This window comes from Etheostoma cragini, chromosome 24 (assembly GCF_013103735.1).
Source record: "Etheostoma cragini isolate CJK2018 chromosome 24, CSU_Ecrag_1.0, whole genome shotgun sequence".
NCBI lineage: Eukaryota > Metazoa > Chordata > Actinopteri > Perciformes > Percidae > Etheostoma > Etheostoma cragini.
In genome coordinates this window covers 12,953,954-12,980,541 of record NC_048430.1, presented here as the reverse complement: position 1 = coordinate 12,980,541, position 26,588 = coordinate 12,953,954, and the positions used below count along the sequence as shown (strand labels likewise).

At 45.0% G+C, this 26,588-nt stretch overlaps 1 protein-coding gene across 1 annotated transcript in view; it reads right to left on the bottom strand.

The window, feature by feature from the left end:
• Positions 1-19: 19 nt before the first annotated feature.
• The window catches only part of si:ch211-246m6.5 (von Willebrand factor D and EGF domain-containing protein), a 30,217-nt gene continuing 3,648 nt past the window's right edge, over positions 20-26,588 (bottom strand). The window contains exons 2-33 of the mRNA XM_034864796.1: positions 26,041-26,225; positions 25,573-25,801; positions 24,680-24,745; positions 24,011-24,243; positions 22,459-22,548; positions 21,698-21,839; positions 20,654-20,871; positions 19,742-19,815; positions 18,593-18,869; positions 17,547-17,749; positions 16,385-17,286; positions 15,837-15,973; positions 15,583-15,744; positions 14,668-14,772; positions 13,931-14,045; positions 11,840-12,105; positions 11,443-11,665; positions 11,104-11,241; positions 8,121-8,549; positions 7,606-7,776; positions 5,584-5,942; positions 4,525-4,993; positions 4,062-4,157; positions 3,881-3,976; positions 3,332-3,427; positions 3,147-3,242; positions 2,957-3,052; positions 2,757-2,852; positions 1,866-1,961; positions 1,337-1,432; positions 1,157-1,254; positions 20-760 (exon numbers count right to left, since the gene is read on the bottom strand). Of these exons, the coding sequence (XP_034720687.1) occupies positions 740-760; positions 1,157-1,254; positions 1,337-1,432; positions 1,866-1,961; positions 2,757-2,852; positions 2,957-3,052; positions 3,147-3,242; positions 3,332-3,427; positions 3,881-3,976; positions 4,062-4,157; positions 4,525-4,993; positions 5,584-5,942; positions 7,606-7,776; positions 8,121-8,549; positions 11,104-11,241; positions 11,443-11,665; positions 11,840-12,105; positions 13,931-14,045; positions 14,668-14,772; positions 15,583-15,744; positions 15,837-15,973; positions 16,385-17,286; positions 17,547-17,749; positions 18,593-18,869; positions 19,742-19,815; positions 20,654-20,871; positions 21,698-21,839; positions 22,459-22,548; positions 24,011-24,243; positions 24,680-24,745; positions 25,573-25,801; positions 26,041-26,225 (6,080 nt within the window). The 3' untranslated portion in view covers positions 20-739. The remainder of the gene's footprint in view (positions 761-1,156; positions 1,255-1,336; positions 1,433-1,865; positions 1,962-2,756; positions 2,853-2,956; positions 3,053-3,146; positions 3,243-3,331; positions 3,428-3,880; positions 3,977-4,061; positions 4,158-4,524; positions 4,994-5,583; positions 5,943-7,605; positions 7,777-8,120; positions 8,550-11,103; positions 11,242-11,442; positions 11,666-11,839; positions 12,106-13,930; positions 14,046-14,667; positions 14,773-15,582; positions 15,745-15,836; positions 15,974-16,384; positions 17,287-17,546; positions 17,750-18,592; positions 18,870-19,741; positions 19,816-20,653; positions 20,872-21,697; positions 21,840-22,458; positions 22,549-24,010; positions 24,244-24,679; positions 24,746-25,572; positions 25,802-26,040; positions 26,226-26,588) is intronic.

Here is a 26,588-nt window from a genome sequence, read left to right as displayed (position 1 = left end):
AGTGATTATTTACATGGAGTCTGGTGGGTTTGGTGATGGTGATGTCGGGGCTGTTTCATGTTAAACTAAAAGGATCTTTCTCTTTACCTAAAGGTCTATCTCTGTAGGGATCCATCCCATAATGTTGTCACACACTTAGAATAATAATCTGAGTCTGTCAGCAGCAACAACACAACGTTTAGTGGACGCTAACTGATGCTGAACATCTGTCCTGTAAGGTCACATTACAGTCTGTGGCTGCCGGTTGCAGCGTTCTCACTCAATACTGGACCAGTTTCAAAGATTGTGGCTCCAAAGATCCGTCACTTTGACACAACAACATGGGAACAACCTGAAGTCACCCTTTGAGATACAGTATATACAACAAGAAATATGCAACAATATAAAACAACCAAATAAATACTCATAGTAAAATAAAATAAAAACTCTACCCAACTGCAGTTTTTAAATGATTAGCCGGACCACTGCACTGAATAGCTGCTGCTACAGTCCTGATCATGACCCAGATGTTTGATTCATATGGGGAAGAAGAGAAAATGGTGCCACAGCCTTTTAAGACGGTATGTAGGAGTCTGGAGACGTCTTTGTCTCTGTAAAGTACAAGTTGAGATAGTCTCAGAGAGATTTTAAGTTCCCAGTGGAGAGACGTTTTAGGGTTTTCTTCTGACGATGCTCTGCACCGACAGCGGTTTAATTCCCCGTGTGGATTGACCTCCAGCTGTTTGGCGTTTGTTGGGTCTCAACCCCGGGGGATAGGGAGCTGAAAAACAACAAGAAAAATGGATAAATGTCATCTGTCCAATCCATCCATGGTGGCAGAGCATCAGGGCGTGCCATGCTAGCAGCTAGGCGAGCATTATAACATTAGTCTCTGACAAAATGCATTCCTTCCAAAAGCTGAAACCTTAAAAACCAGACGTTTGTCAGGTGGTATTTGTTTTGTGTGTGAGGGAAATGTTGAGCTGCGTTTCGCTCCGTGGTGTAACAACGTCATACACCCATGGTTGATGCGCCACGGCCCTGACCGGCAGCTGATTGGACCAAGGCGTCAACGGATTCATTAGCATAAAGATGGCCATGGGCCAGCTTTTTGGACTTTCAGCATCAAAAAGTCACTTGACGTCACCCACAGGCATAAAGGTGGAACTCCACTCACCCTTCTGGAGCAGAGCGCAGCGGAGGATCCGCCCCGGCAGGCGCAGACGTTGGGCCAGACGCAGCGGCTGCCGTAGAGACACTTCTGTTCACAGTGAGCTGAGACACGAACACAGGGATCAAGTCAGAAAGACACAAACTCGGGATGGTCCAGGTATTCATGCTCCAGTTCCACACTCACGGATGTGACACAGCGTGCCGAGCCATCCCGCGGCGCAGCGGCAGGCGTTGGCTCCCACACACTCGCCTCCGTTCAGACACGCCTGCAGACAGCTGGCTGTGGGGGGGGGGGGGGGGGGGGGGGGGGGGGGGGGGGGGGGGCGACACAACACTCAACAAAGTAAGGACACGTCGCACTCGTTTTTTACGTTTTCCACTTTTTTGACTTATAACGGGCGGGAGGGTCAAACTCAACATCTCAAAGGCCAGACATGTTTAGTTCATTCACATCCTTTCAAAAAAGGTAAAAACAACACAAAACAGCAAAAATAAAGGGGGCAAATAGTATTGTTATGCATTATGATTTGTTTCCAGACAGACTTTTTTTTGGTGTTGATTTGGGTTAGCACAGAGAAGTAAGATAGGCGGCCTGAGGTATTCAGGTACTGACACTGATGCATCATGGGATCCAACCAGCTGGCCCGGAGGGGACGATGCCGTTTATATAAAGGACCTGTGTCTCGTTACGGTCCGATTCCTGTAGCACTCACGTTTATCGCAGCTCTTTCCTCGCCAACCTGACGGACAATCGCAGACATCAGGAGCGACACACCGGCCGCCGTTCATACACACGGGCTCACACACGCCTGCAGACAGAGAGAAGGGACGAGGAACAACATCACAGGACAAAATAAGGTACCAGCACACATTTGATTTCATCATGGACGGATTACAAGACAATGGGCCCCTGGGCACAGAAAAAACTTGTGATAGTTTTGCATCTCTGTGGTCAATGTGTGTGTGTGTGTGTGTTATGTTTGTGGACAGACAGAGGAGGGAGAAGTGATGGAAATACTTTTAATAAACAAGTGACAGGGAGGAGAAAGTGTTGAGGTTTGGCTGTTTGCTTGTTTTCTTTTCCTTTTGTTTTTTCGGTCCTGCCTTCTGTCTCCTAGTGTTTGCGTCTTAGTGTCCTCCCTGGTCTTGTGTGGTTGTCTCTGTCTTGTGTTCCCTGTGAGTGTCTGTATGTTCTGTTTCCTGTTTTATGTTGATAGTATGGTCTCCTGTTCTGTCTAGTCTTGGCTAGTTTTACTTCCTGTCTGTGTGTCTGATTGTCTGCCCCGCCCTAATGGGATTCACCTGATGTTCACCTGTTCCTCGTTACCTCTTGTATTTAACCTCTGTGTTCCCTTTGTCTCTTGTCAGATTGCTTTGTGACATTTTGTGACTTTGTCAGCGTACTGCTGTGCATGTTCCTGTTAAAGATCCCTCTGTGTTTTCCTTTCCCTGTAGCCTGTGTTTACCCTCGGTTGTTTCCCTGGACCCTTCCCTTTATTTTGAATAAATCTGCAACTAAACCCTCTCCTGCCTGCCTCACCCCTGCATTTTGGTCCTCATTCCCTGCAACCGTAACAGAAAGGTGATGCAGAGGAAAGACTGACTTGTCTCACAGCGCCTCCCGATGTATCCCTGCAGACAGGAGCACACGTCGTTTCTTATGCACAGGCCGCCGTTCTTACAGGGAGGACTGCAGAAAGCTGGAGGACAAACAATGAACTTCTCTTAAACTGCACCTTAGTAATGTCACTTAAGAATAACTCAAAAAAGGGTGGAACTACTGATTGACTTGATGTAGATGTACCGTTCTGACACTGCGGGCCGTAGAACCCGTGAAGACACGCGCAAGTATTGGGCCGAACACACCAACCTCCGTTGAGACACACGGGCGAGCAGAGAGCTGGAGAGAGAGACGAGAGCATTGGCATTGAGAGGTCAGTTCACACACGCAAGCAGGCACGCACCCACAAACACGCACAAACACGCCAACTCACCAGTCTCACAGGACGGCCCGGTCCAGCCTGTAGGACACCGGCACTCGTCTGGAGACACACACTGGCCTCCGTTGTGACAGTGGCGGCTACACACCACTAAGATCAACAGTGACGATCATCACAAACATGATAGTAAGAGCAAATAAAATGTAAGTGATTATGGGAAAAACAGTAGATGAACTCACTGGTCTCACATCGAGGTCCAACAAACCCGTACGGACACGAGCAGGTGTTCAGTCCCACGCAGGTGCCCCCGTTTTCACATGGTGACCTGCACAGAGCTGCACAGATGCATTTCTTTAGTGAGATCATGTCTAAATGGTTCATAGCTTTGTGAAATGTAATTGTCAATAATATTTACTTCATTTAGTTTCTAGCATGACAGACTGAACGTGTATTTTATTACTATGGGAATGTGTTTATAGACGTTACTGATGGTAAAAACCAGTGTGCTTAAGACGTCTGGGACTGGATTATCTGGGAACCAAGTACTATCTTAATTATGAATCATATTTATGTATCCCTCCTCTGCCACCAACAGCCAGGTTCTGTCTGAGGGTTTCTGTCTGTTCAGGGTGTTTCTTTCTCGCCTCTGTCGCACCAAATGTTTGCTCTTGGGGGGGAATTGTTGGGTCTCTGTAAATTATAGAATGGGGTCTAGATTGAGAAGTGTACTGAGATATCTTCTGTTTTGATCGGACACTACACATGAATATAAAGCCGGCGAGCGTTACCTTCCTGACAGGTTTCTCCGTGAAACCCTCTGAGACAGCGGCACACAGCGGGCGCAACGCAAACCCCCCCGTTCACACAATCCGGCTCACAGATGGCTAAGAGAGTACAGATAAACAAACAATGACAATACAAAAGCAAATAAATAATATCTAATATAATTAGACGAGTCTATTGGTTTACCTGTCTGGCATTCAACTCCAGTGTAGCCTGGTTTGCAGCGGCACGTGTTGGGCGCGGCGCACTCCATGTTCCGACCACACGTATGTCTGCAAACAGCTTGAAAAACAAACAGTGGAGATGTTAAACCTGTTAGAAAGCAAAAGCAACAAACACTGACAAAAATGCCAACAAAGGTGACACAAACTTTGAAAAAAGCTACAAAAACTATAAAAAAAAGGCGACAAACTTCAACCAAGAAAGAATTAAAAAAAAGGAACCACGTATTAATAAAGGCAACAAAAACGTTAAAAAAAGCTAAATGGCAACAAAAAGCACCCGAGTCACAGTAAAAATCACAAAATCCCTGAAAAATGTCAAACTCGTTAAACCATCACCCTAAACAAATCCCAGATGACCCTGAGTGAAGTGTCCGGAGTCAGTCCAGCCCTTCCTCAGCCCCCCCTGCAGATATGATGAGCGTTACCTCTGCAGGCTCGTCCGTCTCCGGTGTATCCTACAGGACACCTGCCGCAGCGGAACCCCCCATCCCAGGCTGGTTCACACGGGACGCCAGGGAAACATGGCCGGTCGGCGCAGGTCTTGACATGTTTGTCGGCCATCGTTCGGCTCCTAACCCCTGGCTGGATGGAGGTGGCTCTTTGAATTGGGGAGTCGTACACCGTCTTGGCCGGCGTTGTGAACGCCAGCACCTCTGGGCCTTCAGATCCAGTCTCGTCCTCGTCTCCATCTGCAGAGAACTCTGACTCAGACAGCGAGTAGGACAGAGCGGTGAGGGCCGCTGTCAGGGGGAAGGCAGGTCTGGCAGGGGTCCAGGCTTTGGTTTGGCTGGAGGCCAGATGTTTGGGCTGCGTTACCTTGCCAGACTGAGTAGATAGATGAGGAGCGTGCTGTGTTACCTTTGCAGATGTGGCCCGGGTCAATGCTGCTTCAGACTATTGGGAGACAATCGGAGTATGAAGGTGGTTAGACGTTCATGTCAGAGATTTGAGGTTAAGACTCGAGTCGCGCACACTCAGCGATTTCAGACTTAAGACTCAGACTCGAGATGCGGGACTTGCAAACAATCTTAATTTATTAGGAAACATCTGATAAGCTGACTGTTATTCTCCCTGCTGTGTAAACATAACCTTCCTACATAGCACTTAATGTATCTGCTCCACGTGGCCACAGTCCGAGAGAGGACTACAAACACGTCAACGCACCAGCAGCTTTGGCTTCAGACAACAGGACCCAAACAAAAGAAGCACTGAATGCACATCATGTGGAATCAGGATAAAGGATTCTGGCTCAACCACATCACATTTCCTCAGTCACCTGAAAACACACCCTTATAGGTTAGCAAACATGTTTAACTCATCATTGGCCATCTAACACTCGTTTGCTAGATTTACATCCCGCTGGTTGCCGCTGCAACAATTAACGTTAGACTAACTCAGAATCTTGACTTTAGCTCAGGCTCTTGCTAGCCTGTCTGATTCATGTCACCTGTACATCAAAGACTGTCAAAAAATTGTCAAGTTACCTTGGAGGCCGTCACAGTGGATACCAGAACCTTCCCGGAGACAGTTGTGCTAGATCTGGTGTACGTCCTGGTGTCTGATCTGAGGTCGGCACTGTGGAGGGCGCCGACTGATGTTCTGGGAACGTCTCTTGAAGCAACAGTGACCGCCTCTCTCCTTTCCGTCCTGCCTCCCCTCCCCGAAGCGGGAACCTGGCGTGGAGCATTCTCCCGGTTGGCTCTGCTGACGGACCAGGACAGGTGTTTGATGCCGTGCCTGGTGGGCAGGTTGGGCAGGTGGAGCTGTGAGACTTGGCCGCTGCTTCCTTGCGGGGAGCGGCCGGTCTTGCCAACAGTCTGCTGCTGAGGAAGGTGGTTGGATGCTGAGGAAAGACAGGAAGTGACATCCGTGAATCGGGTAAATTAACTAGTTTGGAAGATCTGTTTGAATCCTTATTAAAATGTTCAAGGTTCACCATTGAAATACAAGTGAGCTGGAAACATTAAAAAGTCCAAAAAAAACAGTTGACTCACGGAGAATTAGGAATAATGGTGAGTGAGTGGTAAATGTGGCAAAGTTAAAGGGTAACCACGTTTTTTTCCCAACCCTATTTCCCTAAATTGTGATGTCTAAGTGGCTGATAGTAGGGTTGGTTGATATAGAGAAAATCAAATATCACAATATTCTTGAAAAAATACCTCAATGTCAATATTATGACGATATTATAAGGTTGACTATTGGTGCAAAATCTTATTGAAAATTACATAACACATAATAGACCACATTACCATATTACAATATCCAAAATCTTAGACAATATCTAGTGTGATATCACGATATCAATATAAAATGTAAATATTGACCAGCCCTAACTGATAGGACCAAAATCATTGAACTGTTCTAGTAATGAGAGAGAACGTTGTGAGCAGCCGGGAACCGGGCTGTAATGTAACCCTCATGTTCAGCATCAGTCAGCGTCTACTAAAGGTTCTGTTTCTGCTGACAGAGGGACTCAGATTATTATTCCATATATATATTATCTAAGTGTCTGATAACATTATGGGATGGATCCCTACACAGAGATCCCTACAGAAACGGCCCCAAGATCACTATCACTAAACCCAGCAGGCTGCATGTAAATAATCACTACTTTTAATGCCCATGGAGCCAGAACATTTTCACATGTAAATCACAGAACTATTTGTTAATTTCAACCAAAACTAAAATTTTGATTGTTGGAAAAGCGGAAAGACTGCCCAAGACAACTTTTCATAGTTTTATTTAGTTTCTGTCAACTGTCGAAGTGTTTAATCCTGATTAAACGTTTTATAATGCCCAGTAACTTACACTGTTACGTCAAAGTTACCCTTTAATGTTGTAAACTGCTTACACGTTGTGCAAGAATAATATAAAAGGGGGTCAAAAGGGGAAAAGAAGAGAGAGCTGTTTAAATGCTGGTATGTTGGACAAAAGTTCTTACAGCCACTGATTTTAGAAGAGCTCTTCAGAACTGTTTTGCAAACTGATTTAAGCGATCCATGCCATGTTTGAAGCTGACTGACTCATCTGCATTTACACTTTGTTCCATCTTGTGACTTTCCAGACCAACACAATCCACAGTACAAGGATTTCTGTTGGAATGAAAGTGTCTCCTCTGAGTAATTAGAAACCCCTCGCCTCGTGAGAAAATAGCATTTAGCAATCCTCTGTTGTAACTCTGCGGCCGGATGTCTACCCAAAGACTAAGTACGATGGCGGTCTCCAGCCATTTCAATTGATTTATCTGCTCCTATAAATGGCATTCCTTCCAACCACGAAACACATATAAAACAACATCAGACAAACCACAACATAATAAGAACAACATCTATAAAGTACACCACAATGTATTGGGGAGATTTCACATCACTGACGTATGTTTTCATCAAACTCATTTTGTCACGGTTTTATTTTTATTCATATTTTCTTTTGGAGAGGCCACAAGTAGGTGTCAGAGCTGTTGCTTCCAAAACTGCTACAAAACAACCCAGAAAATAACTGCTTACCTGCCTTGGCGTTCTTCATGCAGACCCGTCCGTTGCCGTAAAGGCCGGGGGGACAACGGCCGCAGACGTAGCCCACATGTGGCGGCCTGCGGTTGATGCATTGAACCCCGGGGAAGCAGGGCCTGCTAGCACACGTAGCGGATCCGTTCACAACCAGAGACTGACCAGATCCTGAGAGACACAAACTGTGATCAGTGCTCTATCTGTGGTCATCTTAGCAGTTAATCAGAGTAGGGCCTTCTAAGCGTCCCTTAGGGAGTTTCTTTTCATCATACTTTCATGTTAATACCTTAATTGATGTACTGATTAACATATTGTTCCTGCATTAAGATATGCATGAGAAACTTTTAATGCTTGTCAGCTTAACTGATACAGCTTAGCTGATACTTGATGAAGTACTGCATGAAGGGTATCATGCTTTTTAATGCATGAATTCATGAAAAATCATGTACCCTTTACATAAATTGTTTAGTAAAAATACAGTTGGTAGACATTGTTGGAAACGTTGGGCTTACCAGAAGCTGATCCGCCACTTCCCAAAGGTGGGGCTACAGTGGATGTCTCGGCAACAGTGTTGCTGATTTTGTCTGTGTCCGATGCGGATGGGTGAAGTTTGATTCCTGGGCTTCTTATCCAAGCTTTAGGGTTTGTTTGGGACAGGATTTGTGTAACTGCTGTGATGCTCTTGTTAGTTTCTGCCTGAGTGAGCGCCGGGTTCAGACTCATTCCTGGAATCCGTCTCCAAGTAGTGGTCTTAGTTTGTGATCGGTTCAGGTCAATCCTTGGAATAGTCTTCTCGGCCTTCGTCTGCAGGGAGCTGCCACTTGAGGTCTTCTGGGAATTGTCTGTCTTTGCTATGGGTGGTTGCTGTACAACATCTGGTGTCTTGTAGACCGTTGTACGAGAAGCAGATGTGGGAGGGACAGGAACTGACCTGGTGACTGCTGTATGAAGAAAAAAACACACATTAATATTTAGTTTGCTTTTTATCTGACGCTCTGGAATCGTTTGTGTAACGAGGCATGACCACTCGCAGCCTATCGACACATATTACGAGCCACATGCGTCGCAGGAAACACTGACAGCAAGTCAATCAAACCTGACTGTGATCAGAATCAGAATCAGGTACGAGGACACATACGAGGAAATGTTCTTTGGGTCATCGTTGCTCACACTGTGCTTACACATTCAAAACAACCAATACTAAAATATACACACTAATATATAAACACAATATATACATACTCTAAACAGAACAATATAGAGGCATGAGTGAACGAAGAGTTCTATAAGAAATATTTAAATATGGAGCATAGTGCAAGGATACTGGGATAAATAGTATTATGTTATTATATTACAATATAAACAGGATGAACATTATGGACAGTTCTGATTTATCCTGCGTTAGCTCGGCAGACGTGTCTTGCCTGAATCAAATACGGCAGAAGCAGATTGCATCTTCACTTCAGCAGCATTAGTGTTTGAAAGCGACGTGCTGTCTATTAACCGCATGGTTTGTCTGGTTTTACCTCGAATCTAGTTTGTTTTGTTTTGTTTTGATTGATTTTATGGGAAAGAAAGCCCCTTTCCGGTGGTCCCCCCCCTCCCAGTGCAGCTCTTGATGGCCCAATGACACACGGAGTTGTGCATATTTTGTACCAAACTAAACAAGGTTGTGATCCTAAAGTCCCTTTGCTGAAGATCAGGGGACTGAAGAGTAAAGACAAACCAGAGGAGCATGAGGGAATCCCAGGACCAGTCCGCCATGAGTGTGTTTTAACAAAGTTCCATAAAAATGACAACTAAACTATACATTGCTGACAGTAATTCATGCTCTGTGCTTTGTTGTGAGCCAAATGTTCCATTAGGGACGCTAAAGTCTTGAACTGTACACCTGGGTGGGATTTCTTTAGCCACAACTCACTTTATCTAGATCAGGGGTGTCAGACTGGAAAACAATCACATCAGGGGCATGTGCAGTTGACTGAAATGCTATTGTTTAAGAGAAAAAGTCAAATACTTGCATGTCTCGTATAGCTTTCTCGCTAACAGTTTGGGCGTCATGAAGCCCCACCCCCAAAAGTAGTTACTTAGCCATCATAGAAAACAGGGACACAACCGTTGAAAAAGCAACAAAAACTGGAATAAGTGTCAAAACACATTCAAGAAAGTGTCTAAAGCATGGGAAAAAGTAGTAGTCCCAATACAAACCCAAACATTGGCGAGCAACTGCTATCAGCCCAGGTTTGTGTTAAAGTCATGCATTAACTTGAAATACACAATCTCTGAATTTATTTGACATGCACCAAAAAAACAAATACCCTGTTGAACGTTGTGTTGTGCACCATAGCGAAGGCAGCCAATCACAGACGTTATTGTCTGTTAAGCTGTCACCAACCTGAGGGGCCGATCAGCGGTTCCTGCTTCAACCAAGAACAGAGTGGATCTGTAACCGAGTAGAATCCTCTCACTAACTGCTGCCTTTCAAATAAGGCCTCCAGCAATGATTTAGAAAAGTCCTCCAGCATTCAGTGGAGTTGTTCACTGTGTAGCAGCAACATCAGGAGCTTTATGAATATCAGACGTATCATTTTAATACTTGCAACTTTTAGTGCCGTGTTTACTGAATTCACTTCCATGATGGAGCGATCGAAGCTTAGCTGGAAGCAGTTTTTCCTCCCACAGCGACAGCTTTTTCAGAGAATTAACTCCAGTTAGCAGTCAGTGCATTTTAAAGTGAGCCCACGGAGGAAGGCCGGCATCAGCTGCCTCCAGACATCTGGTTCCCATTCAACACAAGTACTGTATCTCTGCTGAGACAAACTATTTAACCTCCATGTTCCGGGCAGTTAGCTCATGCTCTTATACAACAATGGCAGGGATATCTTCACGTTTTTTGAGTCGCGAGACCTTAGAACCACTTCAAACTCCTGTTAATCAGGTCCAGCTTTGTCATCAATTATGAGGGGTAGGGGCAGACAGTTTCTGTCTCTCTTTAGGTGGCAGAAGGGAAATGAGTCATCCTTAACATTTGTTGTGTTTTTCAGAAAGATGAAGAAAGTCGGAGACTGTTAGAAAGGCGAAACACTTTTTGGAAATAGTAACAAAAACATTGAAAAACCCGACAAAAAGCGTTAAATGTTTTTCTCAAATGATGCTCAGATTTTTTTTGCCATTTGGTTATCAAATATCAAAATAGTTAACATAGCTGCAGCTGTAAATAATGATGTTCTTAATAGTCAAAATAATTCATAACCCTAACCCTTGTAACAAGTTCATTGTCAACAGGACGACAACACAGGGGTGTTTTTCTTGTTTTTAAATGATTCTGTTATATTTAAGGGTACTTTGATAAGAAACTGTTTCCTTTTATTGGAATGGATGCACGCTGATGATTAATGTGCAATTGTCTCGCCAGCTGTCCTCATAAAAAGGTAAATTAAGCCATAGCTGTGTCATATCACACCTTAAACATTGGCACAGTACGCTCATGCTTACCTGTACATACTGTCCCATTTCCCAGCATGCCTTTGGGGCATGGGCCGCAGCCATAGGAGCCAAAGTTGTTGAAGCACTGGACCCCTGGGGAACATGGCTTCCTTTCACACTCGTTGACATCTTCCAGGCATGTTACACCTACAACAATAAACACACGCACACAGAGAATAGTTTCTGCCATCCTAAACCATACCTGTTAAATGTGCTGGAAGAGAGAGAAAAGACTGAAGTAAAACATTTGGACCGTAGTTCCGTACTGGAGTAAATGTACTTCCACCAGTTACATTCCACCAGTGCCTGTGATTGATCCTCCACACCTACCAACGTGTAATTTCTTACCTCTCAGGCCCGCGGGACACTGGCAGCGGTACCCACCGCCAGCTGCGTTGATGCATCTGCCGGCCGCGCACGGTGCTGAGAGACATCCGTCCACGTGCTTGCCGCAGAAATCGCCCTGCGTTCCCTCGGGACACACACACAGGTACGTCCCGCTGCCGGCCGGGAAACTGACGTCCGTCACGCATGTACCTCCGTTCTGACAGCCACACGGCACCACGTCAATCTGTTAAAGAGGGAAACGTAGTGGTGGACTGTAACCAAGTACATTTACTCAACTACTGTACTTAAGTCCAATAGTTGAGGTACTTGTACTTTAGTTGAGTCTTTTATTTTTTCAACAAACTAGACAATTACTTTTTGTTTTTATCTTCCCTCTGCTCTTCTTCTCCAAGCCTACCTCTGCGGTGAAGCTGCTCTGGGCGTTGCACTCATCCGACAGCGTAAAGCGGAAGGATTGGGTCCACCCCCTGTCCCCAGGGAGCGATGGGACCCTCCAGATGAGGAGGCCGGCGGGGGAGAGGACGGCCCCCTGGGGCCCTTCTTCCAGCTGGAAGAGGAGCGCTGAGCCCTCGGGGTCCGATGCTGCCAACTGGAAGACAAAGTTCTCACCGGCAAACGTCCGCAGGCGGCTCTGGGGCCGGAAGAACGCCGGCGGCTCGTTGACTGGAAACAGAGGAACAAAACGTGAGTCCACAGTATGAATAGAAGCACATGCTGAAAGCAACAAAAATGTTATAAAACTACAAAAAGTAACAAATAAGTTGGAAAAAGTAACAAAAAACTTTGAAAAAAAGACACACAAACATCAAAAAATGTGAGTAAAATGTCATGAAAGCTACAAAAAATCTAAAAGGTCACAAAAAAGACAAATGTAAAACAAAGTTAAACTGCAAAGATACAAAGTATCAAATGCATCACAAAATGATACAAAAGTGTTCTTTTTCTCATCGGTGTAAAAAAAAAACAAGACAAAATTGTTAAAAGAAGTTTAAAAACCTTTGGAATGATGACAAAGCAACTAAAACATAGCAAAAAAAAATATTGACTAAGAGACATGTTATGTTTTTACCATCACAACTACAAGTCTTGTTGCATTTTGATGATGATTTTGATTTCCTGTCCTGAAATAAACTCTTGGGTGCAGAAACATCCCTGCAGGCTGAAGAATGGACGCACATGTCCTCGTCTGGATGGGGGTTTCCAACTTTTCTGTCCAATGCAGCTGATACTTAAACAAGATCATGTAGCGGCCACTAACTGAGATCATGCTCCCCCCCCACAGATGTTAAATTGGAAGAAAGTGACGGTAATCCCAGGAAACTGCTCAGCATGACGCCTATATGTTCAGAAACTGATTAATAAGATTAATGCTATTACTGAATTCCTAACCTAAAGATGCTTAGAAAGATCTGGCAACATGTTGAGGGAACTCTCTAGATCATACATGTCCAACTCGTGGCCCGTTGGCCAAATGTGGCCCCTCGCAGATTTTGATCCAACCCAAAACCTTTCGTAAACAATACATGTTTTGGTTCATTTTCCACAACAATCACCACTCTGGTCTGGTTGAAATAAACTCTTAATTTACCCATTTGCATGTGGTGATATGCTGCTCTATACATGCTAAAAGTAGTGATTATTTACATGGAGTCTGGTGGAGATATGCTGCTCTATACAAGCTAAAAGTAGTGATTATTTACATGGAGTCTGGTGGAGATATGCTGCTCTATACATGCTAAAAGTAGTGATTATTTACATGGAGTCTGGTGGAGATATGCTGCTCTATACACGCTAAAAGTAGTGATTATTTACATGGAGTCTGGTGGAGATATGCTGCTCTATACACGCTAAAAGTAGTGATTATTTACATGGAGTCTGGTGGAGATATGCTGGCTCTTGCTGAAAACTGTTCTAACTGATGCTGAACATCTGTCCTGTAGGGTTAGGCTTCTCGCTCAATTAAAAGATTGTAGTTCCCATCAGACACTTGCACACAATGACATGGAAACATAGTTACCAGGTTGGAAAAAACTAAGACACCCTCTAAGTTAGTTACAGCTGTTACAGCTTTTACAATTGACTCGCGGTTTGTGAAGTGTAACTCAGGATAAATGTCAAGTCTATGTAGCTGTGCTAACCAACCATGTGATTTACCCCCTCCCCTCTGTCTCAGCGGTTAAACGACAGGTCAGGGCACGCTGGGAAATTTAAAGCTCCGCTCCTTTGATCTGTCAATGGGGACAAACAGGACCACAGCTGGACGGCTACCACGGTAATAGACTACCACAAAATAAATACTTTTTCACACAGTCTACACAACTACGTTTGGTTGAAAACAGGTTTTTGACAGTTTTTTATGCTTTTTATGAGGGTTTGCAACCAGGACAAATTGCAGTGTTACAGCAACCCCCCCCCCCCCCCCCCCCCCCCCCCCCCCCGGTTTGCACCAAGTCCGCCGAGCTATAAGTGTGCCCTAAGGTGTTTGTACCTTGATTGATAGACCAGGTGAATTTGGATGTGTCCGGGTCACAGAGGAGGCAGGGGCTGCTGGGGCTGGAGACTCCGTCTGCGAAACACATCCCCTCGATGTTACACGTCCTCTCCTGGCAACCACAGCAGGTTGGTTTCATATTTACACGGCATTGTTTCAAAATGCTGACAGCTTCCAGAAATGACAACATCGTAAAACACATGCTTTTCAAGCTTGTGTTCCCCTTGTGTTTTTTTTCCCTGGAGAATCAGGCACATAACAAGAACTCAGCTCTAGATATTCAGGGTTCTTCTTGCCAATATAAGTTCTAGGGGCAGCAGAAGCGGGTTTTTTTGTTAGTTGAATGAAATGGGAAATGAGTATCATCTATAATCTGCTCAATCTTATCTAAAGTTTTAAACACAGATAGGGTGATTACGGTCCGAAATGATTTCTTGAGGAAAGACCCTTAAACCCCCACGCCAAATTTGCGCACTTAACTCTTGGATGAACCTGGGGAAAACGCTGGTTATTGGTAATTCAATTTCAGCACATGCAGATCTGTGTGTGTCTGCAGTGGCGCGTGTTTGCTCCAGGTAAGGTTAGGTTTTGACAGGCTCAGATTATCATAAACAGACAAAACACAGCTCAATCAGTGATAAAATAGTAATATTTCAGTACATGTTTGGGTGTCATATGTGTGGATGAGATGAACAACTGGGCACGGAGAAAAACACTTGTTGTATGCAAGTTACCTTCAACTTACAGAGTCCTGAGCGCGATGCCTGGCAAACTTGGCAGACACCATCGTAGATGGTCATCACCTTGGCCTGGCTGTACTGGGAACCGTCGTTGGTGACCTGGGACAGGAAAGACAGACGCTGGTGGATATCATGTTGCACCCAGTCTTCTTTTGTGGCAACTCTATTCTTCCCGGTACAGCATTTCTTCAATAGTAGAGTTTCAACAAAGCAGTGGCAGCTCTTTCTTTCAAAACTACACACAGATGACGTATAGTGTCACGCAGCATTGTCGTCAATAAAATGAACACTGAATGAAGATTAATAGTACATCTTTCAACAGCACTTTCCTGTAGATTTTTAGCTTCATGGACACTGTATATCCTCTGGTGTTTCTCCCTCTCATTCCCCATGCTCTGGTGTTTGCCCCTCTCATTCCCCCTGCTCTGACCCATGTTGGTTATGAATCTGCGGGATGTGTTGCGGTTTAAACGGCGCCAAACGGACACCTTTGGCATCATCAACGCCAACGTTCCTCCTCCTGATTGGGTCTCAATGGTCACAAAGTCTCATTCTCTAAGACTAAAGCTATGAATGTTACCATTGCAACTACCAACAGTGGGAGAAGTCTCCATGCTGCCTCCTGTTTATGCCCAGTATACCAGGATGTTGACGACATATGAGGTTACCATGATAACTGCCTCCTGTTTATATCCAATATACCAGGATGTTGATGAGATATGAGGCTTAACCAGAGATTGGTTCTTCTACTGGAGATGAAAACACTCCACAGTGATGCACAGAGGTGCACAGAGATGACTTTTGGCTCAAAACTCAAACGCTTAAAAACCAAAACGTAGCGGTAGAAAAGTAAAAGCTTCTGACTGAACAGCCACCAAACAACAAACAGGAAAAGATGGGAGACGTTACCTTGATTTCCCAGCGTGCGTACGGTTTATCGTCCATCATGAAGTCTTCTGTGTTGACGGCGGTGTTGCTGAGAGACGGTACAGCGCAGTCTAAAGCCTTGGAGCTCAGGAAGGTGGCTTTGGTTCTCTGTTTCTCCCCTGGAACCCAAACTCCGTTCATGTACTGTGGAGGCAGACCCACACAATTCAGTGATGAAAACAGTAAAAAAAAACAAAAAAAACCAAGGTTGAACATGTCAAAAAAACGTTCCTTACCTTTAGCCTGCTGGCGTGGCAGCCGAGGTCGGGAGAGTCGATGAAGCCGAGGCCGAAGACTCGAACGTTGCGACAGTTGAAGGATCGGATGTCACACAGTCCGCCGTTCTCCAAATCTGTTACCTCTACTGGCTGGCCTATCGGAGGGAAGCATTCATTACAGCAGATAATCAAAATACAGATTCTTATTAGCTATGTGGGAAACCATTCCGTCATTCCCTCCCTCACTATATCTACGTAAGTGTTTATTAAATAGTAAACACTAATCATTTCTAACCATAGCAGTGTCAGTAGATGTTATTTGTGTGACGGAGGAGAATAGGTTATACATTAGGTTAAAGGTTGTATATTATGTTTTATTTAACATTTGTTTTAAACTAAACAAGCAGTAAGTTGTATGAAAACAGCAGAAATTAGAACATTTAATTGTTTATTGCAAGGTACAGTATTTAGTTACCGCGATATTCAATATTATCTGATATTTTCCTTGTACAGTGCAGCCAAAGTAAAGACATAATGAAAGCTCTGTTGGACCAGCAGATACTCACTGATGGCCAGGCTGCAGTCATAGAAGCTGTGGCCGGGATCACACTGGCAGCCCCACTCCGTACACTCTCCGTTTCCGTTGCAAAAGTTGGGGCAGCGCAGAGCCATCACCACCTCCTTGGACGTTCCGGGTGGACCCGCCACCTCCGAGGCTCTCCGGGTCCGGTTCTCCAACAGCCTCTTCTCGCACTCGTTCTCCAGGTACGGCAGCAGCGCCTCCTCCCAGCCAAGGTCGTCTTTGAGCTGCAAGTCCAGCATGCAAAGGTCCACCGCCTCGTCCAGGCGCCGTCCCAGCAGCCCGCGGCACACTGCGCCGACAGTGGAATTGGCCAAGGCTATCTGGCACACTTCCAGAGCCTTGGCCGAGGTCAGGCCACTGGGTGTGGGCCAGCGGGGTCCCTCCGTGGGCCGGGCCTCTGTTGAGTGGTCCTCCGGGAAGAAGTAGGCAAAGTTCTCCAGATCGGCCGCACTGAGGCTCTGAGCGGCGAAGACGGGCTCGAAATCAAACAACGCTTTTCTCTGTGGCCTGGAGATCAGAAGATCCTCCCGGAACCCGCTGTCTGGTTCAAGATCGCCGTCACTGTTTGGAAAGGTCTCGGTGTGAAACCAGTGTCTCTGCTCCAGCGGTTGGCTGTTGAATGCAGACGTATCCAGGATGCTTTCCTCTCTCTCTGGACTCTTGATGTATTCCACCGTTGTGTCCATCGAGGGGAACACAGATGTGTAATCAACGTTATCGTATGATGTGCAGTCGGAGTGAGCAGAAGGATTGTACAAGTTTCTCATCGCTCGGCCGGCGTGGTGAGAAGCACTGTATTCTTTCTGGCAGGCGCAGAAAGGCCTCTGGATCTCCTGCAGCGTCCCAGGAGGGGTCCTGTCAAATAAACTCTCCCCGGGTGCTATCCTAAAAAACGCACACACAGAAACACACACACAGAAAAGACCACCTTAGAAACAATTAGCCAGCGGTATAAGTATCCCACAATGCAACGTGGTAGTAACAACAACATTCAAAACGGACAGAAACCAAGCTCTCTGATGTCACAAACGCTTTAATTTACAATCCTACATAGAAGAATCTACTTGCTAACCTTTTGTTAGTAATTTAAGCCAAACCAAGTCATGATAAAGCTAAAGTTTTGCAGTAAAAGCTCTGTGACTGACCTCCAGTATTCTATGAAGCGATGCAGGCCGTTGGGACCATAGGAGCCCCCGTCGGAGCCGTGCAAGTCATTGGTGCCGTTGTGGTCAAAGGTGCCGCAGAGGCCTCGCGTGTTGCCGTAGTCCCTGCTGGGCGCCCGGACGGACAGGCTCATCCCCCAATCGCCAACATCGGCCCTAACAAAGGCCCCGGAGGGAAAGATCAACTACAAGGGGAGAGTTACATCCAGCAGCTCATTAACATTATCTCCTCGTGCAACAAAATGAAACATGTATAAGATTTAGATTTGATACATCCCTTAATGCAACAGTCGGAGGCAATAATGTAGGGCTGCACGATATGAGGAAAATTATGCAATAATGTTGAAAATTGTGATAAGATAATGTTTTGGGCATTTTTCCGCCTTCAATCAAAGAGAACTGAACCCTGGGCCTCTGCGTTGAGGACCAACCCCTCCAGATGGGCGCCCGCTCCACCAACCGAGCCACCCGGGCCAAGGGTGTAACTTAAGGTTCATCGTTGGGGGGGGGTTTAGATATCTCATTTTAAGCAAAATTGACATTTTGAGCTTATAACACTTAATTTTCTGAATTCTGGTGAATGTTTCTGCTATAGCAAATGTCTTTATTTATGGAATGGAAATTATAATAGTTTTTTTGAGGCGGGTTGCACTGGCCAGTTTTGATTATTGGGGGGGGGGGTCGTAAGTCGCCCATCCCCCCTGTAAATTATGCCTGTCTCCCAGGCGCCCAATAAATTAAAGTGTTCTCAGTTCTCACTATTCTGCCAAAATACAACAAACTGCTTGTTGAGTTTACGTTCTTTTTTTGAACAAATTGAACATTGAGTTCAATGTTAAAAGCAGCACTAAAAAATAATGACAACTACTTTTTTCTACAGATATTTTCTTTCATCTACCTCTGTGTCTTTTGCGATATGTTTATTGCACCACTTGAAATTGTGATGACGATTTATAAAATAAATAAATAAATAGCATGTCATTTCCCCAAACAAATCTGCACCTGTTTCAAAAGGTTGGGATACCTACGGTGACCTTCTTCCCCTGGTGGGACTCCAGCACCCTGACCCGACGGCCCTCTTCGTCCCCAAGGTTCTTCAGGGTCAGCTGTGGCCGGGTTTCCTGGGGCCGGCCATTGCACATGTCGAAGACGGCGACGTCGTTCCCCTCTCGCGCCGCAACACCACAGTTGCAGGCGACCGTGTAGTGTCGGCTGCCGCAGTCCCACTGGCGAGAGTGGACCTCGAACTCCCTGATGGTGCTCCGGTAAAGAACAAAGGTGCCAGTCTGGTGGTTTTCATATCGCCTGCGCACAGCACAGTTAATCTGAGGTTTTAAAAAGGCCAGCTGGAACCCAAATTAGCATTTTATACGCCTGTAGGTAACTGATTTTGAATTACTTAAAAGGGTTACTGTGGTTTTTTTTCAGTCTGGACCTTATTTTCCTATTTTTGTGTCTAAGTGACTGATGGGAACAACAATCTTTGACACTGGTCCAGTATTAAGTGAGATGAAACAAGCTACAATGAAAGTTATTGGACAATTGCCCACCTTCAATTTACGTCCATAAAAGTGCTTGTTTTGCTGCTGACAGACTCCGATTATTGAACGAAGTGTGTTTTACGGTGATAAATTACAGGTTTTTTTGTCTTTTGTTTTTTACATGAAGTCTGGTGGGTTTAGCAATTTTGTAGATGGTTTAAAAACATTATGGATCCTTTCCATAATGTTGTCAGACACTTGGAATAATAATCGGAGTCTGTCAGCAGCAGCATCACAACTATTAGTGGACGCTACCTGATGATGAACATCTGTCCTGTAGGGTAACATCACAGCTTGTTTCTAACTGATGATGAACATCTGTCCTGTAGGGTAACATTACAGCTTGTTTCTACCTGATGCTAAACATCTGTCCTGTAGGGTAACATTGCAGCTTGTTTCTACCTGATGATGAACATCTGTCCTGTAGGGTAACATTACAGCTTGTTTCTACCTGATGCTGAACATCTGTCCTGTAGGGTAACAGTACAGCTTGTTTCTACCTGATGCTAAACATCTGTCTTGTAGGGTTACATTACAGCCCAGGTCACGGCTGCCGGTTACAACCTTCTCGCATTGTTCCCATCAGACATTTACACACTAAAACATAGGGAAATAGGGTCCAGATTGAAGAGATACCTGCCATCCAGAGTAATGACGTGAGGGTCAGTCAGAGAGTAGCAGATGGAAGTAGGAACATCCTGTACAGTGACCTGTTGGCAGAGGTCAGACAAAGAGAAATTAGTTGCCCTCCACCATGTGACCCTTTGACCCCTGGCTTTGATGTTTGCTACAGGCCAATCAGAGAGACGATCTGGGGAGCTGCCAGCTTGTCTAGCACACAGAATATTAGCTTGCTGGGATGCAACCAATGACTATGTAGAGCAGCGCTGGCTAACTCTTGTTGACCCTGCAACTTCCTCCCTTTTTTGGGGGGTGGGGGGGAAGGGATGGTTTTCATGCTCTTTTTCTTTTTAATCATTTTTTCCACTGCCATCAGATTCACCACTGACATCAACGTACTGCCACGGGGTTAACACTTTTTTTTTTTTTTGAACCAGGGTCAGTCATGAATTTACACCTAATTTCTGAGATGAGATTATGAATTACTTTGACAAATATGGGAGTTACAACTGAGTAGATAATCAGACTGTCAAAGTGTAGTCAGAACTCTAAGAAACAATTTTATAGTTTTTTTCAAATGCTATGAAATATCACACTGCTGTTATTCTTAATTTAGTTATGGACCCTGCTGGAATCCCCGAGGCAGGGGCGGAGCGGAGCCAGACGTTGTAAACATTCGAGGCCAAAGGTATAGGGGGGGTCCTGGAGGCATGCTCCATTTACAGCAGCTATGTAAAGGCCTACAAATCTGTCCATTTGGAAAACATGATAGTTGTAACATACTCATTATTTTCAAATTTTTTTTTTTTTTGGCACTTTAGTCAAAACAATTTTGTCAGACTGTTGAGATTTTTTCAATGTTTTAACAATAAATGTGAAATACATGAGCAATCTATCACTGCATGCAGACATTTCATTTCAACTCACTCTCAGAGACGTTGGGACATAGCTTCTCCAGAGTCGTGGTGCGCTGGGTCCGGGCAAAACCTCAACAAGACTGGGCCGGTTTCCATCTCGCGTGAAGTCAGTGACGGCGGTTAGAAGAAAGGTCGCCCGGCCGCAGCTGCCTCCACTGCAGGCATCAGTCTGGAGCTCCACCTGGCAGGCGGACAGCGCCACGTTTGGGGCCTCGTGTCTGAGGCGGTCTGTGGATGTCAACAAAGCAGTGAGTTAGTGTTAACGGACGGCACGCAGCTGCCTGCTGAGCTGTTATAATGTCTTCCTGAGCCGGCTTTGATGTGATGATGTACAGGGCAAGTCAGAGCATAACAGAAGAACCCAAAACAAGCTGCGGGAAATAGCTGTTGTTCTCTTGTACTCTTGCAGTATGTATGTCATGTTTATAATTTCACATACTATACCTTTTGCACAAGTACATATAAAACATTTGCACATTTATGATAAAGGTCCCTATTTTAAGGATCTAAGCGCACGGCGTGAAGTGCAGGTGCGGTTAGGGCCTGTACGAATCCACTTTTGCTAGTTTAACGGCAGAAAAAGTGTCCATACTCCATGTGTTTTCCCGTAACATGAAATCAACCAATTAGTGTCCTCTCCCATTCCCTTTAGAAGCCAGGCGCGTTGAGCAAGATAGGGCCCCTAATGTCATTGTACATGTTTGTAGTCTCATCTGCTGTCTTGTTTCCTGAGTCTGGAGATAATGTTGATGTTAACTCTCAAGTCCAACGCTAAGTTAAATCTTTGAGCTATCCTCTAAGAAATAAATCCATAAAATTACAGAATAAGTTCTGGCAGCTCATTACCTGGACTTTGTCCCATGAATAAAACCAGATATGTGTTGCGTAGCCTCGGTAAAAATACTGAACATTTTCTCATAGAAAAGCTGCAACTTCTGAAATGAAGTTTGTTGGAAGTCACTGACCAGTGTTTCGTTGCATGCGTGCCTGCATATTGTGTCTTTATAATAAAATTGAATTGAATGTCAGTACGGTGTTTCCCTGCAGGTCTGACCTGGGTCGTGGACGCTGAGAGCCAGATGGAGTCCACACTGGTGGCTGTAAACGGGGTCGTAGCAGGGGACAGGCACCGTGCTGTGCACGCTCACCTCGTGCTCTTTACCGTTCTCCGCTACGAGGAGCGAGTCTGGAGAAAACTGAAAGGACACAGAGGGAGCAAAGAGCCTTCACTGTCAGAAAAAGAGGTAGAAGCAGGTCAGTTGATTTTTGTTCCCTAAGGGAGGGGTCTTCTGCGTTTTTTAGACCAAGCACCTGTGTCAAACTCAAAGGCCCGCGGGCAAAATCTGGCCCCTTGTAGACTTGTCAATTTTGGTTCACAATACATTTTGGCCAGCCTAGTTTTTGACTCTTTTTCCAAAGTTTTGGGGTGTTTTTTTGGCTGAGGAACTTTTCAAGAACTTTTATGTCCACCAATAAAGTGACAAAAAACTTTGGAAAAAGCGTCAAAAACTAAACGTTTCTTAAACATCAAATACGAAGTCTGGCACCAACAAAGAGAAAAGCAGAAAAAGAATGTAACTTACTTTGTAGTCCAACATATGAAAACATTTCTTACAAGTAAGCAATAAAGATGCTGAGTGGAAATGTATTGTCGTAAAACTTTAATTCTCCAGAAATATAAAGAAGGAATTAAAGCACAAATACGTGAAGGTTCTACTTAAGTACAGTAACAAAGTATTTGTACTGTGTTACATTACTGTTCTCAAATGCTCCTTATGTTGGTGGAGAGTTAAAACACAACACAAGAGTGTTTACCTTCAGTCCGGCGTAGAAACCCTCACTTTCCTTGGGAGGAGATCTGCTGTTGCTGGAGTTGGCTCTGTAAGTCGACACACTGCAGGAGAACTGCAGGGAAAACATCACTCTTTAAACCTAAAATCACATGTGTATAAAATAAGTTAAAGGTATAGTACAACTTGTAAACTTATAAGTGACTTTTGAGCCAAAGCTAATTTTTAAACATTAACTGAAAAATATATCTCCTCCTGATCCGTGTCTCTAAGGATACACTTTCATAGGTCTAGATTTCAAGGGGGGATGCAGGGGATGTCTCTCACCCCCCCCACAATATTTAGAAGAGGTACATTTGTGCCACAAAAAATAGACAACTCCCTCCCCAAAAGAGGTATAAATAACTGCTAAAAATATGTATCCCTCTTACCTTGAAATGTGTTCACCAATGATTTTAGACACCTGTACCATCCTTACCTTGCAGCGCACTAAATATGCAGACAGTTTGAAACCGTACTGGAGAATAACAATTATTTCCTTTTATATTAAGACATTTGAGCCAATTATTGATGCAAAAAAGACAGAAATCCTTGCAGGAAAATTCATCAGAATGCAGGAAATGAATTGTTTGACGTTTGAAGATTCCAAACCAAAAAGGGTCTTAAGTGTTTCCAAATGTCTCTGGGTTAGGGGCTCGGAAAGGCCAGGGCAGGGGGAATGAGAGGGGGAAACGCCAGAGCAGGGGGAATGAGAGGGGGAAACGCCAGAGTAGAGGGAATGAAAGGGGGAAACGCCAGAGCAGGGGGAATGAAAGGGGGAAACGCCAGAGCAGGGGGAATGAGAGGGAGAACGAATCAGAAGATATTCCTTTTTTAACCAAAACTTAGAGATGTACAGTTCACATCGCCTGAGAGAGCAGACCTTGTAACCTGCACTTACAAATGGAGATGACCTTCGACCCAACAAAGCTGCCATATCAACATGTGTTTGAGAAAGCCTCGGTGAGTGAGCCCAGCCCGCTGCAACATGTTCCAGACACAACTAATACAACCCTGGGGTCCAAATACGGACGGCCCCCATCTGTACGAGAAAATCAAACGGCTTAATGTTTCCTGGAGAGAGAATTTCACCAGGAAACTTCTGAGGCTATACTGCAAAAAGCTGTGCTGCAAAAAAGAAGTGTGATTATAACAACAAATACTCCCAATGTAGGAAAGAAATCAATGTTTTCAGTTTTGTTTGGGCTAAAAAAATCCATTAATGAGCAAGTTAAAGTCCGCAACGTTTTTGTTCCTGTGCGTGTGTGAAAACCACTTCCCCACAACTCACTGTGAAGATTTGAATGGAGATTTAAATGAGAAGCATGTGGCTTAAGGCTTTCCCAACCTGCAACTGATTTATCTTGCCCACCCTCCTCTGTCTTCTCTCAACGGGACATGACACACGTTTGCCTCTCTGCCTTTGCTTTGTACGGCTGAACCCAGGCAAAGAGAGGCTGGCATGATCCCTGGCTTACTTTGCTCACTAGAGGGGTCAAACCCCTGCAAAACTTTCGTCACAGTCTCGGAGGAATTACCGTTTCTCCGAGCCTGAAATGAACACCATCCATCTCCACCACGGAGAAGGGCTTCAGTGTAGATTCCTGCCTGATCTCGGCCTTCATGCTGTGGCCGATGTGTCTGGCCCAAACCACTTGGAAGCCCATCGGCTGGTTCCACGGCGGCGGGACAAAGGAGCACCTCAGATGGACACTGTGGCCGATGAGCTCCGGGGTGATCAGCGGCCGTGACAGCAGTGACGGGACAGCAGCTGAAAACACAGACAGCACTAGTCTTGGGCTACATTTACATTGATACGTTTTGGTTTCTAAGCAGAGTTTTGAGTCAAAAAGGATCTCCATGTTTTTATCTCAACTAGAAAAACTAATCTCTGTATAAACTAACACACCCACACCTCATAACAACATCCTGTTATACTGGACAGAAACAGGAGGCAGTTACCATGGCAACCTCATATCTCATCAACACCCTGGTATACTGGGTATAAACAGGAGGCGGCATGGAGACTCCTCCCACTGCTGGTAGTCGCCACAGCAGGGGGAATGAGATATATGAGATATTTTGTTGTTTAACAAAAAATATAGGAATCATCCAACAGCGATAGTAATATACAGCATAAGAAAACATGATAAACAATATGTCTAATGAGATCACGTGTACTTTCAGAAGCCAACAGAATGTCTCACCTTTGCATCGACCGTTGACTTCTACCTCACCTCCTGGGCAGAGTCTGGGTCCCACATCTGGAGTAACTGAAACATGACATTTATCAGAGTGCTGTCTCTTTTCTATAACATTATGGTGCACAAATATGGTTTGTTATCAGATTTTATTTAAACTCTCAAATACCAGTATCGGTATGGGCCTAAAAAGAAAAACACGTTCTCACTCCCATCGCGTCATAAAGTGACGCTTGGTCAGGTGTCTTTGGCGTTTGATATTGACGCAAAACGTCTCCTTTAGCTTCATATTCATACTACTCTCTACTGTTGTCTCTCTACATACTACTCTCTACTGTTGTCTCTCTACATACTACTCTCTACTGTTGTCTCTTTATATACTGCTCTCTACTGTTGTCTCTCTCTACATACTACTCTCTACCGTTGTCTCTCTATGTACTACTCTCTACTGTTGTCTCTCTCTACATACTACTCTCTACCGTTGTCTCTCTATGTACTACTCTCTACTGTTGTCTCTCTACATACTACTCTCTACCGTTGTCTCTCTATGTACTACTCTCTACTGTTGTCTCTCTCTACATACTACTCTCTACCGTTGTCTCTCTATGTACTACTCTCTACTGTTGTCTCTCTACATACTACTCTCTACCGTTGTCTCTCTATGTACTACTCTCTACTGTTGTCTCTCTACATACTACTCTCTACCGTTGTCTCTCTATGTACTACTCTCTACTGTTGGGCGATTTTTGCATTGTATCTGATGCTGAGAGACTTTTACGAGTTGGGAGTGAGAACAGGTTGGAGTTTCTGACCTTTTTACTAATAGCTCAAAGCCATTGAAAACATGTCAGGGTCGGCTCCCATTCGGTTTGGGGCATTGACCCGTCCAGCATGGTCACCTTTGGCGCAGTATCCCATGCACCCCTGCGTTGGCTGCAGGTGGTAGAGCAGGAACTCGCCGCAGTTGCGCACCGTGATGGGGATGCGGAAGAGGCAGCAGTCCTTAGTGCTGCCTTGGAAGAACTGCCAGGTGGCGCAGGCAGAGAGCTGGCGGACCTCGCCGGGCCGTGGCATGGAGCGGTCCTTCAGAGACAGCCACACCGGAGCCTGGGTCCCACAGCGGTTCATCTGCAACAGAAACAGTTATTACCTGCCGCCAGGGGGGTTATTATTCTCTCCACTTGGACTGCAGGTGCTTATTAAAGCAACCTGCCGGTTGTTTGCGCAGGCAGATAGTGTTTCATGCTATTTCTTTGGCTGAGATTTTATTTACTGACTTTGACAATCAGGGAAGTCAGAGTAGAGCCACAGGAGGTAGTGCAAACAGTTTTTTTGGCAGAGCTCAGCTGCTATTTTTGGCGTCTTACCTCAACGCAGGCGGTCGGCATCTCCGCCGGCTTGTTGTTGATCTTGAACCGGTACCAGCCCGCCGGCAGCGAGTGGTCGCAGATTAGATCCTGGATGGCCGTGTTCTGGATCTCTGTGGAGTCAAAGTCCACACTGCGGTACGGGTTACGCAAAGTCCGGTGACCTCCGGGGTAACACTCTGGAGCTAAGATGCGAAGGATAACAAGCACGGTGGAAATGACACATTCATGTAGCAGAAGTTATGTGTTTAAGTTGGTAAAAAGTCAATGTTTTCCAAATATAAAATCTTTCTCCCGCTTTGTGTTTTAGAGTACCAGATGTTTAAACTAAATGAAGAGGAAATTAAAACCGAACAATCTGGGGCTATGATCAGGCAATCAGATTTACCCAGGATTCTTTATCTTTGACTGAGTCCTGCTGTTTGTCTACAGCTGTCATTGAAGTAGGTCAAAGTCGTCAACTGAGGCTTTTCTTAACAAAACCTGAACAAGAAGATCAGACTGTGCTTACGACTTGTTCCCTTTTTACTTCAGAGTTTGACTGGGGC